The sequence below is a fragment of the Pristis pectinata genome, chromosome 16, assembly GCF_009764475.1.
Source record: "Pristis pectinata isolate sPriPec2 chromosome 16, sPriPec2.1.pri, whole genome shotgun sequence".
NCBI classification, from domain to species: domain Eukaryota; kingdom Metazoa; phylum Chordata; class Chondrichthyes; order Rhinopristiformes; family Pristidae; genus Pristis; species Pristis pectinata.
In genome coordinates this window covers 29,029,816-29,045,520 of record NC_067420.1, presented here as the reverse complement: position 1 = coordinate 29,045,520, position 15,705 = coordinate 29,029,816, and the positions used below count along the sequence as shown (strand labels likewise).

Genomic DNA, 15,705 nt, shown 5'->3' with positions numbered 1-15,705 from the left:
ATTACTAATTATTCTATTAGTGATAAATAGAATATTAAGAACCAAGACAGCACTGCTCTGAAAATGAAAGCAGGCACTTCTTGTGTAACTGGTGTCTGTTATACTGATAATGACAGTGGAAACCACACAGTTACAAAGAATAGTCTGCAGAATGTAAAAAGAACCAGCTTGAATTAAATTGGTGTGAGGTAATTGGGAAGGACATTTTGAAAAATGGAATGCAAATTTAGCAACACAGACATCAATAACTTTAATTAAGGCACAGTGTTGACAGGAACAAACAACTATTATGATAACCAGATAACTTCTATTTCTTTGGATTTATACTTATTCCTGAATTTGACTTACTTAAATTATCAAGACAAACCAAATGGTGGAAAGCAGTACTTCTTTGGATCAAAATGTTGCAGTAATTGAAGCTGGAATTGAGTATTTCTCCAGCATTCATTATAAATCTCCCTCAGTTGATTTTGTATTAATAGCAACATCAACCATTTGATTGATAGGAAGAAAACAAGAGCTTGGCTGGAAGATATCAATGGCCTAACCAGATGAGGAGACTGGTGGCAAATGAACTTCACTTTGGAGATTCAAGAATTAATACACTTGGGAAGAGCAGAGAAAACAATGAAATCCAGCATAAACAATAAGATGCTGAGATGATTCCAGTGAAGAGATTTCCAAAAGGTAGCTGAGCAGCTACAGAAGGCATTTAAGATGCTTAAGGTGTTTAAGATGGCATACAAAAAATTTCCTTTGTTGGCCAAGAGAAAGCAAATAAGAGCAGAGATATCTTGCTAATACTGTACAAAATACTCGTGAGGTGTGTAGAAACATCTTTTCACAGAGGGTGGTGAATCCTTGGAATTCTCTAGGCTGTGGAGGCTAGATCATTGGGGGTACTTAAAAAAGAATTCAAAAAACTCTTGAAAGGTCATGGAATTGAGGAATAAGGGAGACTGCCACAAAAGAGTGAATGAGGTCTGGGGCAGATCAGCCAATCAACGTATTGAATGCTAGACAGGCTAGTGAAGCCAAGTGGCCTACTCCTGTTGCTATTTTCTTATGTTTTAGTTCGGCCACAGGTAAAATACTACATTCATTTCTGGTCGTGATATTATCCTAAGAATATTGATTACACTGGTGAAGGCATAAAGGAAAGTTATAGTGAGGCTGTTGGGGCTGGAGTGTTATTGTGATGCAAAAAGATTAGTCTGACTGGATTTGTTTTCTTTGAAACAAAGTTACGTGGAGGGAGATTTATTTATGATGCATAAATTTATAACAGGTCTGGACCAAATGAATGGGAAAGACTGATGAACCTCAGCATGGAACTCAATAAGAACAGGACATACAGTAGAATTAAAGTAATTGGCATATGATTTAGAGGGAAGTCGTGTGGGAGTCTGAAACTCACTGCTAGATGTGTGATAAAGGCAAAAACGCTCAATATGTTTAGAATGTAGACCAGTTGATGTGTCATAAATTGCAAACCTATGGATCAGAAATTCAGAAAGGGGAATAGGCTAGGTGGGTCCATTGAGTATGGACTCAATGTGTTTTATGACTTCCTTTTGCAACATAAATTTATTTTATTCTATGATATTTTTACCAAATGAATATCTTGTCTTGGGCAAATTTTCCACCATTTCTGGTGGGATATCCAAGACATGGCAAGCATATTACAAGAAACCAGCTGACTAGCTCCCCACTGGATTTGCTCACTGCTTGAGTTATGCAGAACGGTGGGTGAAACTGACAAAGTCAGTTGGGTTGCTTCAGATAATTCCTGGAGAAGGGAGACAATAACCAGGAAAAGTGGGAGAATAATCTGAAGAAAGACAGAGAGAGCTCCATTCTAAGGTCTTTAAAAAATATATTCCATTATTAGTGGGGGAAAGCACAGGTTAGGCTTTATGAGGATCCGCTGCTTCCTTGTGCTGACAAATTTCCAGGACGTGCACAACTGCCTTCCTGTTTTTCACAATGGAAATGAATCTTGCTGTAATCTTAGATTAAGGTCTAACATGGTACAGATTTTAGTGCTGACCATGAGAATATGAAGAATGTTATAGTCACTCAACATTTCACAATACAGACAAATGATGCAATCCCAAGTTTGAATTTAATACAACAATATCAAAATGTTAACTCCTCTGGGGTCTAATTTAAAAATATCTCTTATCATTCAGAAAAAAGTACTGATTGTGGAAGCACCATAATTTGAATTGCATGCCCAAGCGCAAGTGGGAATAAATTGCTCATGTTATCAAAAGAAGAAATTGATTCCTGGTTTCAGCCTTTCTAATCCAAACACAATATCCCTTTTAATACAAAAATAATGAAGGTGAAACTGTTAGTGTTCGTCATCATTACCTGACAACAACTTTGATGTTTCCATGCACTGTTTGACATTTCTCTCTGTAACTGCAAGGACTTTGGCGCTCTCACCTAAGAGAGTATAAATGCAGATGTCCAAAGTTTCTGAGAGGATATTACTGCTGTCTTTCCCCATGTGATGTCTGATGGCAGAATAATAAACAGCTGCATTTTCCCAGTAACCCTGCTGGTAAAGTTACCCTTGTGAACCCGTGATAGGTTGGACCTTTTGCAGGTTTAACAACTCAATTCCTTGCAAATAGAATGAAAAATCTGCAAGGAAGTTGGTAATTTTTAGACAATTAACTTTGAACCAATCAAGTTAACAAAGGTATTCCATTGTTTTTAAGTTTTGTAAGGTTTTAATTCTATTTAATCATTAAAAAAACTTTTAGTCATATGATTCAGTTTTAATAGTTTTAGAATGTTTATAGCTGTCAGAGACATTTACAAATATTCAAGAGAAACGAGGGACTGCAGATGCTGGAATCTAGATGAAAAACATGATGATGCTTGGAGGAACTCAGCAGGCCAGGCAACATCCATGGAGAAAAGCAGGCGATTGAATACAAATATTCATGTTTTGCAGTAGGTTGGCAAGCCTGTAGACTTGATATACTGCTGTCAAAAAATTCCTATAGGTTGGGCTTGCTATTTGCTGCTGAAAGGCTTTGCAATTGCCAGGACTTTGCTCATTAGGTTGGTGAAGGCTTCTTGAACCAAGTTCCTCCTGGAAGATCTGCTTCAGGAAAGTGTGGACCCAATGGGAAGAGCTTCAGCAAATGCAAACAGTCTGCCATTCCCAGAAATTCTGGACTACTGTCAGTCATTCCTCTATTAGCTGCATTGCTTATCTTCTTCTCCATGGCAATCAGGGAAATTGAATTTATTCTAACAGTAAAATTCCATGAAAATCTTATGCTTTATTGCCAGAAGTCAAGGTAAGATTTTAATGATGTATAATTACTGCTATAATTATTGCTTAGAAAACTGTATGGCCCTTAAAATTAATTGCTTGTATGTACATTCTAAATCCATCATAATTATTCAAAATATGGGGGATTTTAAGTTCTTTAAAGTCATATAATCATTTAGCTTCTACACTAATCATATGAATATGATCAGATCTTTACTTAGCACTCTGTATAGTGATTTAAAACAATTAAAATTGTGTATTTTGCTTCCTACTATGCTCTGATGAGAATACTTTAAAGTGATTGCTGCTCAGCCAACTTGCTGACATCATAGCTGATGCTAAACACTTGGGACTCCTTCCAAGTAGCAGGCAATGGAAGGTTCTTGCCACTGAGATTAATAGATCTGCAGGGAGCTTTTTTTGAGGTCAGCAGTGAGTACTGTCGCTTCACTATTGGTCACAAATTAATGGAACAAGATATGGATGGTATTAGTTGGACATGTTTCTCACCAGCTTATACTTTCAGGCCTCCTTGATGTGACTTCAAGACCCTGTACCAATGTAGAGGATTGAGAAAATGCTATATTTGCAGGCAATTTAGTATATTGCAGTGCAGGTTAGACTACTTTTAATTTTTTTAAATTTGAATTTCTATCTCCATTAAAAGCCGCCACATTTAGCTTCTCTGTTAAGTCCATCTTTTTATGATACTTAATCCTCTCAAAGGAATAATGAGTGTATTTTTTGAGCTAACTGTTTATTCACCAGGGTAAACATTAAGAGATAAGTTCAGAGAATGTATATATTTTTGCCTCCCAGTTGGAAATAATAAAAGTTTTGCAATTGTGTGGCCAGAGTGATGTCATAGCACATCACTGAAAGTACTCAAGTACAAATCTAAGATAGCACTTAAAAAGCTCTCTCTGCAATGCATAATATTTCTATTATGAATAAGTTGGGACTCAGTGATAGATTTCAGACTAATGTCCCATTCTGAATTTTGATTTAAATTCATTTCAAATCAAATTATTTAAATTTGTATTTTACTACCTCAGAAAAATTGAGTAACCAGGTCAATGCTTGCTCAGCATCTTATTTTCCCTGCTGGAACATCTGCAACACACTATATATTTTTGCAAATGAAAATTTATTTTGGTCTTACTCTGCCTTCTTTTCATTAAGTAAGGTCTGATTTGTTGCTCAGATTTTCAGATTAAAGTCATCCCAGTGAAGTAAAACTAACTTTTAAATGATCCAATATTATATTCAATTACTTTTAGATGGGGTGCTTAATGAGATGTGGTTGATGTTTGCATTAACTGAGAGTTATGGGAAGCAGTTGGATAGACCAGCAGTCCAATTGAATGCTTTATGTCCATTTCAGTGGCTGTGTGGGAACGTCACCATCTCCAACTTCCCCACCCAGACTTGGAAATATGTGCAATTGCTTTGTCATTTCTCAGTCAAATGCCTGTGACTCCTACCCATCAACACTGCGGGAGTATCTTTTCCAAAAGGCTGCAGTCGTTCATCTTTTCCGCGGAATTAAATCCTGACTCACTCAAACCAAAATGTTAAAAATATACACCCCCTTTTCAAAACTTTTAGAACACAAATGGTCCTTTAACTGTTTAAGTATTGTGATGAATTTTTTTATTCCAAATCTCTCCTCCAGCCTACCTTTCTAAAGCAGCCATCACGACATCAGCACTAACCTCTGGTCATTTAAAGTTTACTAGAAAGAAATTCCCAAAGTACCGATGCTTAGAAATGTTATTTCATTGTTGCTTGGTACACGAAGCATGTTTTGCCCACAGCGCTATTGCTAAACCATCAGTCACCAAAAATATTCTAAAATGACTATATCCTTTAAGAGCACCGCTGTGTTTTCTCCCTTTGAGATGAAGTGAGATGCCACCTGTTATACACAGGCAGCAGATACTTGCTCAGCAGGCAGCTGTTGGGAAGCAGGTCAGCACTCTCTCCAATGGCAGCCTGTGAAAGGTGGGGAGAGGATAAAGGTGGTGGGGTATGAGGTTGGGCAGAGGTGGATGGTGGAATTCAAGAAGAAGAAGAGAGGGTGGGGAGAAAATGTATGGTATCTAAGGAAAGCCCACCTGAGAAATGAAGCAGGCCAACCATAGACCATGCAGAAGGTAGCCGCAGAACACCTAATCAAAATGACCAGATTGAAACTTCTTGCACTGATGAGAGCAGCACACAGGTGTTTCAATGTATGGTCAGTGCTACTGGCAATTATACTTCCATTAAATCAAAATGACTAGGAGGATTATTTTCATCTAAAAACAATTAGGGTCATGCATAATTCCAAACTTCTGCACAATTTGCTCCTTGTTTAATTCAGTTAAAACAACCTTTTGCTCTAAGTTCTGTTTTTGTTTTCAAATGAGCATTATGCACATCGGTAATTTTATTACACGAATAAAATATGATGGAGAAATGACACTCGTACTAATGTGAACTATGACACAAAGTGCCAGTCCAACTTCCTGAAGGTGGGAATAAACACTTCAAAACACGTGAAATTTACTTTCTATGCACAATTTATGCATAAAAAAGTACAAATATCTCCATCCTAATCCTTAGATACCTCTTTAAGAATGTTTCCCTCTGGCCTTAAACTGTGATGATAGACACTGGTCCCTGACCCCTGAACTACTGGAACTGTGTGCCTTCTCAATCTTTCATCCCATACTTCTTCCCCACATTTCAACAGTTTCATCACATCATCCCATGATCTGTGCTGCCTTATTAAAAAAATTGTTCCATTCACTGAAACAATGAAAGGTCCATGTGGACAATTGTCACCAACTAAAAAGGTCAAGTATTAAGGTAAAAGGAGAAGCTTATAAGGTTGCAAAGTGGTAAACCTGAGGAAGGGAGAATTTTGAAATACCAAAGGAACTTGATCAGACACATGAAGACCACCATCCATCCCACACAGGCAGGTTCCTATTTTATGATGGAAGGCTCAATAATATTGTCGGCACCTTTGCTCTATTGTCTGAGACCTTCAGGTGGCTGGTCTATTGGATACAGTTGCCCAGAGGCAGCTGTAGTAGTGGTCAGGAAAAAAAGGCAAGATTTATTATTTTCTAAAAATATTCTGCGGATGTCTTGAGGGATGGGAGGAGCTTCTTTGAGTCCTGTGAGGAATTCTTAGGCCGTTCCCTCTCCTTTTCAACAATGGCATCTCTTTGTAGAGTGACCCGGCACCATTGCCATAACCACCATCAGGACCTGCACTCCCACCACCCATCTCCACTGAACAACCAGCTGCTCTCCCACCACTACCACTTATCCCCCACCTGTCACCACTCAAACTGCCCACCATAACCACCTGCTCCCCATTACCAACTGACCTCAGTACCAACCCTGCACCGCCATCTTCCCCACCCATCACCACCACCATTTGAATCCCACAATAGTACCTAACTTCCTCCATCATACCCTTTACCCCACCACAACTGCCATCTACCCCTACCATGGCCACCTACTCCCTACTATTGCCACTTAGTCACCCACCCACAATCTATTCATCTCTCCAGCACCCTCAACCCCACCACCACCACCTCATTCGCCACAGCCACCTACCACCCAACCTACCATTTACCCCTAGCCCTCCATAATCAACAACTCTTTCCAACCACAACCACCAACCCATGCCATCACCGCCCACCCCACCATTACTGTTGCCCATGCCTGCCCCTATTGGCCCCATGCCTGCAGCACTACCCACCTCTGCCACCATTGGACCATCCCCACTACCAATATCTACTCCCTCGGAGGAAGCTGAAAAATGACAGAGAATTGAGCCCATTCAAGATTTTAAACACCAGAAGAGCATTAAGTTGGAGCTGTATTGTGCAGGAACAAGTGTTAAGCAGTGTGGACAAGGGAATACAAATAGGGTTTTGCCTGGCCGTATACCTCAACTGCAGGCTGTTGTCCAATTATTGGCAAAGATGGTTTAAACAAAATAAGGTTATTACTTTTTAAAGTAGAATTCTGCAGTCTTCTCAAGTATTTTAAAAGGAATTTTTCTTTTATTTTCTCATAGCGCTTATCAACTGGTCGTTAAAGAAGAACACTTTCAAAAAGCCAGGAGAGCAGCAGATATTATTGAGTGCTTTCCTGTTCCAGTCAGCTACAAGAATGCTTCCATACTTGATTCACTTCATTACACTGCTGCAGAGCTGAAGCCTGGGAACCTTCCAATGACTCAGCCATTTACTGTTGGAGACAACAAAACATACAATGGCTATTGGAACCCACCACTTTCCTCAGTGAAAAGCTACAGCATTTACTTTCAAGCACTCAGCAAAGCTAATGGGGTAGGTACTGTCTTATACTGAGAGATTTCTAAAAATAGGAATATTTCAAAAGGGCACAGTTTGTACATTTGGAATATGTTTCATTATCTCTAGTCATTCTGTTAAATGGACAGAATGGTAAACTCTGAAATTAGAAATATACCTTAAACTCTTTTGCAACTAACCTAAAATTTTCTTCCTTATCATACCAGCATTTTTGCCCAAAACCTGAAGGATATCTGTAAACTTATTTAAACTGTCAGCTTGTATGGTTTTCAGTATTTTGGATAAACAAAATATTACTGTCAAAATATCTTGTAGGAAAATGATTGGAATTGATACAATCGAATTTAAGAGATCATACTACTTCAGTCATGATTATTCACTTAAAAACATTGGAATGGGTCCAGACAGTATATGGCAATTTCAGGAATAATTTTCATTCTCACTTTCTGGGCAGGGACAGGGCTGAGCCTTTTGTGTACCCATTGTAGATCCAACCTGATTCTCATCTTGTCGAAAACAAAGGGATATGAATCAGGGGAATTCAACAGCAGACAGGGGACACAATCTGCCAGTTGATTGTCCCAGCAACAAAACCGGTAATTACTTCCTTTGTCATAAAGAACAAAGAACAAAAGCTTCCATGTGCTCATAAGAATGTGAGAGACAATACCTGTAGAAATTACATTTCACCAAAACAAATGAGACCAAAGGAAAATTGACTGAGGGGTGATATAGACAATTCTTTCCCTTTCGATCTTTTGTCTCATGATATTTTCCGCATCACCATTCCTGTGGCTAAAGCCACAAGACATGAGCTTAAAATGTTTGATATACAAATCTGCTTGAAATGAATGGATTGTCATCAGCATTTTGTGGGCTCTCATTGTAAAATTATATAATTTTGTGATTCATAGAAAGAGATTCTCCATCCCAGAAAATAAAAAGCCCTTTTTGTTTGTTATCACCCGATCAGCAATTCACAAATCTCATATTCTTATTGCGGAATATTTTTCGGTGGGAGCATGGATTTGACAGTCAGAGTTACAGTTTCATCGTTCTCTCTCCCCAGTGATCCCTTCCAATCTCTTCTCATTGGAAGCATGGCATCTATGACTATCTTCTCATCTTGGCATTTAGCAGCTCAGGTCAAGTGATCAGTCCCAGCTGTAAAATAAGATACTCACTACTCTGCCAAGCAGCACATTATTCTGATTACACCAACTTTCAGAATCCACACTCTGACCTCCTTCTGGAAATGTTTAGACTTGCTGGTATTTCAGTATCCTTCTGGAAAAAGATCCAGGGTAGACTGATCACAAAGACCAAATTCCAGACAGGCTGTTGTGTGACACAGCCATCAGGCCAAAAGGATAATAAGTAAACTTGATTCTTTTAACGCTTAGTCTCAGTCTCTGTACAAGATCCTTTTTCAGAAACCTTCTGTGGACAACTGTGGCAAAGCTCCATATTGCTCGGGAAGATGGGGGAAGTAGCCTTCAACCTGCCCATTTCAATATTTAAGCCATTAACAAGCACTGTACCAATTTACGGTCATCCTGTCCCCACACAATTATATTTTTACATAATATCCTGTTCTACATCAATAAAATATGAACCATTCATAGAGAGCACTGGAAAAAAAATCCAATTTGGAAATGAGCATCAGTCAAAAAGGAGCAATAGTGAAGAAAGATTAATTAAATGATATGAATTTCACTTCACCCCAGGCCATGGACAAGTTGTAAATTGATCTGCAGAGTCAGTTCTGGGATTGGGTTTATTTTTCTCTGAACGTTGCCTCACCTGAAAAAAGAAAGGTAGCAAAATTTTTGAAATGATTGAAGCCAGGTTTGAGGCCATGCCTGCAGCAAGACATCTTAAACCTTAAACATTTGCTTCCTTCATCGCTGGTGAATTGTGGCCGCTGTGTGTGCCAACTGCAAGATACATAGCAACATGAGGGTCTTTGATGGTACCTCCCTAACCCATAATGTTACCCATTTCGAATAGGCGTGCATAAAATTTTAAGGTTAAGTAGCAGTTTTTGGCTAAACACAGTCTGAAATCGTTGCCAATACTAGCATGCATGTGACAAGCTAATGAACAGAGACGGCTGATGTCAAACAGCACTGTGTTTGTTTTCTCTAACATATATAATTCTATCATACATGTGAAGCCCTTATGAATATTCAAGCATTTCACTGGAGGTTTGAGACCTGCTTCAGTGTTAATTAAAGAGCTTCACACAAACTGTACCTCTGCCAGAACTCATTACTCATTGCCTTCACCCACCCCCCACCTCCTGCCAACTTCCCCAGAAACAGCTTCATCATTTCCATTAACAACTTCACCATCATGCAACCAACTTCCCTGAAGTCACTCACTCAAACCCCTCCTTCCATCTCATTCCTAATCAGATACCCCACCTCCCCAATATCTGCCCAATTTCCCCCATCTCATCTTTGCCTCTACCCCTACCACTGAGAAGATCCTGTTAACTCCTGCAATAGCAAGACACTTATGGTGGAAGGGCCTGTTTCTGCTATCTATAAAGGTTTGAACATTCAGAACATTTTGATGGGCCAATCGTAAACTTCCATGAGCCAGATTTGGCCAGCTAGCCACAGATTGGGTCTCTCTAGTCCAGAAGACATACCACCAGGCTCAAGGACAGCTTCTATCCCACTGTGATAAGACTATTGAACAGTTCCCTTATACGATGAGATGGACTCTGACCTCGCAATCTACCTTGTTGTGACCTTGCATCTTATTGTCCACCTGCACTGCACTTCCTCTGTAGCTGTGACACTTTATTTTGTACTGTTATTGTTTTTACCTGCACTACCTCAATGCACTCTGTACTAACTCAATGTAACTGTGCTGCATAATGAAATGACCTGTATGATTGGTATGTAAGACAAGTTTTTCACTGTACCTCTGTACAAGTGACAATAATAAACCAATACCAATATAGGAACACCACCACCTCTAGGTTCCCCTCCATGGCTCATGCCTCTCTGAGTTGATATTTATGACAATTCCTTCATTGTCACTGGGAAAAATCCTGAAACACCCTACCTACTGTTACTGTAGGGACATCCTAATCACAGGCATTGCTCAGCGCTGGCTCATCACCATCTTCTTGAGGGTTATAAAGGAGTGGTAATAAATTTTGGCTTTGCCAGCAATATCAACCTGCTGTGTAAGACAAAGATGATAAATCCATTGAGATGCAAATTGGCCACTGTGTTTCCTGCATCGTAATTCATTGGTTGTAAAGCACTTTGGGGTTTCCTCAGTTTGTGAAAGGAGTCATTTCAATGCAAATATTTTCTTCCTCCAATACCAGTCATATCTTGTTTAAAAAGTTTTGTCACATGTTTGGTTCCAACTGCACCCATTTTTATATACAAATAATACCAAAAGACACTTAATTCACATATATATTAGAAATAAAATCCTCAGAAATAATTTTTTTTCTGTGCAGCACAATGCTGTGTTCAGCCTCGTGCAAAATAAGATTTCTGGTGCTGATTTGCACAACTAGTGATGCCAGCTCTGTGAGTGATTCCTTTTTCCTGGATTTAAAGCCTAAACTGGACTTTTTGATTCTGACTTGCTCCTTTGGAGATTCACCAGCTGTCCTTCTGTGAGCACATCACGTTAATGCAGCTTCCTTTTTGATTTAAAGGCATACTGCTGACTAGCCACCTTTAGAAATCAGGTTAGGCCATTGAAACGCCCTTTAAAGCACATTGACCTCTGCTAAAATCCAAAGTGAGTGACCCTTGTTACGTTAAACAGCTGAGATGCTCATGCACTGTGGGCCTCAGTAGTGTATGCCAATTATTATCTATTCATGGAGGAAAGGGTAACACAGGGTGGATCGGAGACATTGCCCCAAGGAGGCACATTCATTCCCTCTCAAACAAGACCCCATTCTCAGAGAGCCTTCAGAAAACACTGTTTCCTATCCAGACCTTCATGAAGAACACTGTGCTTGCAGGCTCAGTTTTTCAAAGGCAGTCATGATGGCATATGTAAGCTGCACAGGGAAATATTGTGCTTAGGCTGCTCTCTCCATATAAGAACTCCACACAACAACCCCAAATATTTCATAATCAGGAAAGGCTTGTGCTCACTCAACCTATAGGTCATGGTGGATCATCTAAAGCTGTTCCTCCTGGTCAGTCCAAAGTATTCTGGCTGCTCCCACAACTCCTTCATCCATGGGGAGAGTGAGCTGCCAGACCTTTTCAGATTCCCTCACAATGCCACTGAGTACTGCTGTAATGAAAGCCACATGAGTACCTGAACCATTGTGGATAATGCCATAGCTGTCATCAAAATGTGATCCATAGAACCATAGAACACTACTGCACAGAAAACAGGTCATTTGGCCCTTCTAGTCTGTGCCGAGACTTTATTCCCCTAGTCCTATTGACCTGCAGCCAGTCCATAACCCTCCAGACCTCTCCCATCCATATATCCAATTTATTCTTAAAACTTAAAAGTGAGCCCTCATTTGCCACGTCGGATAGCAGTCCGTTCCACACTCCCACCACTCTGAGTGAAGAAGTTCCATACAATGCCATTATTCTCAGGCAACCTCCAATGCACAGCAAGCATGTACACAGGTGTCATATTTGTGTGGTCTGTGCTGCACAATCTAAATGTGCCCAGGATGAAGGGGAAGGAGTCCAGAACCTGAAAACCCATGAGGAGAGATGGGAGTCAGAGGAAAGGGCAAAGGTGGAGGAATCCCAAGATAAATTCCGGTGCCATTATATATCAGCAGATGGGTAGAAGGGAGATCTTACAGAGCAACGCTTCTCATAACTGCTCAGCGCAGACTGACCAGCTCACCTGGAATACAAAATAATCCATCGCATTAATATATTTTCCAACATCCTGCCAACAAACCACACATTACCTGAACGGTCACCTCTGACTTCCTCCTTTGTTGGTGCACAGCCACTGCTCCACATTCATCAAAGAGATGCATCACCCATCCCACTTATTGTAATGGCCTATTAAATAAAGCAAAGCCCTGCGAAAGCAATAACATTCTCCTTGCCTTTGTTCCTTTGTGCAGGTATAATAATTGCTTCAACTTCTGAGCCCTTTGAACTGATCCCTGGTAAGAAGCAGAGTAGTCACAAACAAATATACGTAATAACAATGTGATCCGATGAACATTCAGAGGTTATGGAGCTCCATGTAGGGGTTAAGATTTAAGAACAACCTTATGTAATTCCATTTGAGGCTCATGCAAATCCATTGCACAAATAGAGACAGAAGATACTGCAGATGCTGGAATCTAGAGCAACAAACAATCTTCTGGAGGAACTCAGCAGGTCGAGTAGCATCTACGGAGGAAAAGGAAGTGTCAACATTTCTCCCCACAGATGCTGCTCGACCCGCTGAGTTCCTCCAGCAGGTTGTTTGATGCTCTGTTACACAAATAGATCATTTCAATGTGATGGGACTGGGGAGACAAATTGTTTAACAGCTGCTTGTAAATGTTGGAAGCACATTGATCCACACCACTCTCAGCAAAATTATCTGATGGTTGCGGCAAGCCTCGACCTTGTACAATCCATCACTTAATACCATACCTTTCTCATGAGCCACCTATTCATTCTATTCCATACAGGTGGAGCACGTTCAGGATATTTTGCATCTCTGCAAGCAACCTCCTTCATATTTTACTTCTTTAGGCAAGAGTCCCTGGCTCAGAAGTGTTTACAATAGCTAGAGTTAGCAGAGATCAATAAGGGATGAATCATTTTGAAGAAGGAATAAGCTACCACGAGGATTCACATGCAATCAAGGGCAGACCAACATGTCTCCAATAAGCTCTCACGATGAAGACAGCAGCTGTATTCAGTTATAATCCCCAGTGGGAAGGCATCATTCAGATAAGGAATGGTCTGGAGCACCAACACATGGGACACATTCACTTAAACTTCCATATGAATGATACAGCCTATGTAACAGTGCCAGAGATGCTATGGTCAGTTACAGCTGGCTGATAACAGGTACAATCACAAAAAAATAATGAGGCATCTTTCATATGTGGTTGTGTTTTAACAGAGATTTATTACAAAGGCACATGAACAAACAGGAGAGAGAAGAGATATGTCTTCATTAATAAATATCCTATTGCAACTTGGGGTTGTTCCCTTTTGATGTGTTGTTAGCATTATGTCACAGTGTCCCCTGTATACATGCACCCTGGCTTCTGGAGGCTGATCCCCACCTGTTAGAGTGAACAAATAGCTTTGAGGATCCAAGAGAGGTCTTGGCCCTAGAGAAACCAAAATGTCTAAAGCCAATTCATAGGCAGGTGTATGCTACCTGCCTACACAAGTCAAAAACTACCAACATTTTTTATGTAACTTTTGTAGTGGTAGCAATTTAATTTGTGGTTTAACCATGTCCTGTTAGAAAGTTCCTTTCATGTTGGCAGTGTCTCAGGCTTGTATAAAAATTCAGCTGTCAACCTCTTAAGTATGAATGAGCATCACGTATACAGTGCAACCATCATAACAAGGTCTACTTTAACTCTTATTTTCCAAAGCTCCTACTTAACCTTTTGTCAAATTTATTCACATGTTTACATGTTAATTTTTCTATTATCCGCCACCCCTATTACACTACATTTTTCACACACTGGTTTTCAATCTTTTATATGGTTTTGTTGAAGCTATATTTCAACCACATGTATGTTTTCAGCAGTAATTCTAAACAGTTTCACAGTGAGAACAATCAAATTCCCTGTGTGCTTGGTAATGAAAAGCAATAAAAAAAATACTTCCTGAAGGTGGGAGTGGCAGGAGGGAAGATGGTTGAAATTGTCTTGGACTGAAGTACAAATTGGACATTAATGCATCACTGCCTAGGTTGCTCCACACCTGATTTTTTTTCCTGATGACTTCAAAATGAAGAGGAAATTGAAAATCAGATTGTAAGACAGACTGCTGATGCTCTCCCACCCCTCTTGCAGTACTGTCCAAAGTGTCTTTCCCCATCGAAATGCTTGAGCTGGCAGTGGAAATGTAATCAGAACATTTCAGCAAAACATCAGAGTACGGCCAACACAAACTGACTTTTAATTCAGAGACTCCTAAGATTCCACGGGATTGACAAGAGTTGGGTCAGTTTAAACTAAGAGCTAGATCAATGCTTGGCTAGATCAAGTTTGAGAACATAATAAATGGAAGCAATAGTTGGCCAGTTGTCACCTCATGTCTGCTGTACTGGTCAATAAGTTTATGGCTGACTTTTTTTTACCTCAGCTCCACTTTTCTGAACTAACCTCATTTGATTTTCTTGGCATCTAAAATTCTATCTATCTCTGTCTTGAGTGTATTCCACAGCCCCTTGGTAAGGGAATTCCAAGAATTGACTATCCTCTGGGTGAAGAAGTTTCTCACCTTTATTTTGAGACTGTGACTCCTAGTTCTATACAATCCAGTCAAGGGAGACATCAACTTCACATCTACCCTTGTTCAGCCAGTTAAGAACTTTTCACATTTCAGGGAGATCATCTTGCATTCTTCTAAATCTCAAACAGATATAGAATACGGACACCACACATGAAGAATATCGTCCACACAGAGCCCTGCGGATTTTAATTGTTGGACTTCATTATAATATTATTGGCAGGTGGGCAATTTATGTCAGTGACATGGTGCTCACCAAACTTTGTTGCACAGTTTCTGACAGGTGTCCTGAGTGTATTTAAACTACCTTTTCACTTTCCAGGAGATATGGCCATTACCGAGTCTCAGTCCATTTTTCATTGCAAATAATCACTGGAATAGAAATTTATCATTGAAATCGGTGGAATTGAATGTCAGGCAAGCTTACATAAAGTAAATGTAAAACCACTCATCAAACTGAATTTGCAGTTTGTCGTTCTGTGTGTTTGGAGACAGCTGTAAAAGGAGAGGAAAATTTGCAACAGGGCTTTCTGACCATTCCTCTCAAGATGCTTTTGATGTGATGAAGGATTGAAATGTTTTTCCTTCAAAGTAGCAAGATACCACCCAGCAGGGTCTTAAG

At 39.8% G+C, this 15,705-nt stretch overlaps 1 protein-coding gene across 6 annotated transcripts in view; it reads left to right on the top strand.

Moving 5' to 3' along the window:
- Positions 1-15,705, top strand: part of LOC127578729 (receptor-type tyrosine-protein phosphatase T) — a 935,885-nt gene that overhangs the window by 695,835 nt on the left and 224,345 nt on the right. For all 6 annotated transcript variants that reach the window (XM_052031104.1, XM_052031103.1, XM_052031108.1 and 3 more), the window contains one exon: positions 7,377-7,650. In XM_052031104.1, the coding sequence (XP_051887064.1) occupies positions 7,377-7,650 (274 nt within the window). The remainder of the gene's footprint in view (positions 1-7,376; positions 7,651-15,705) is intronic.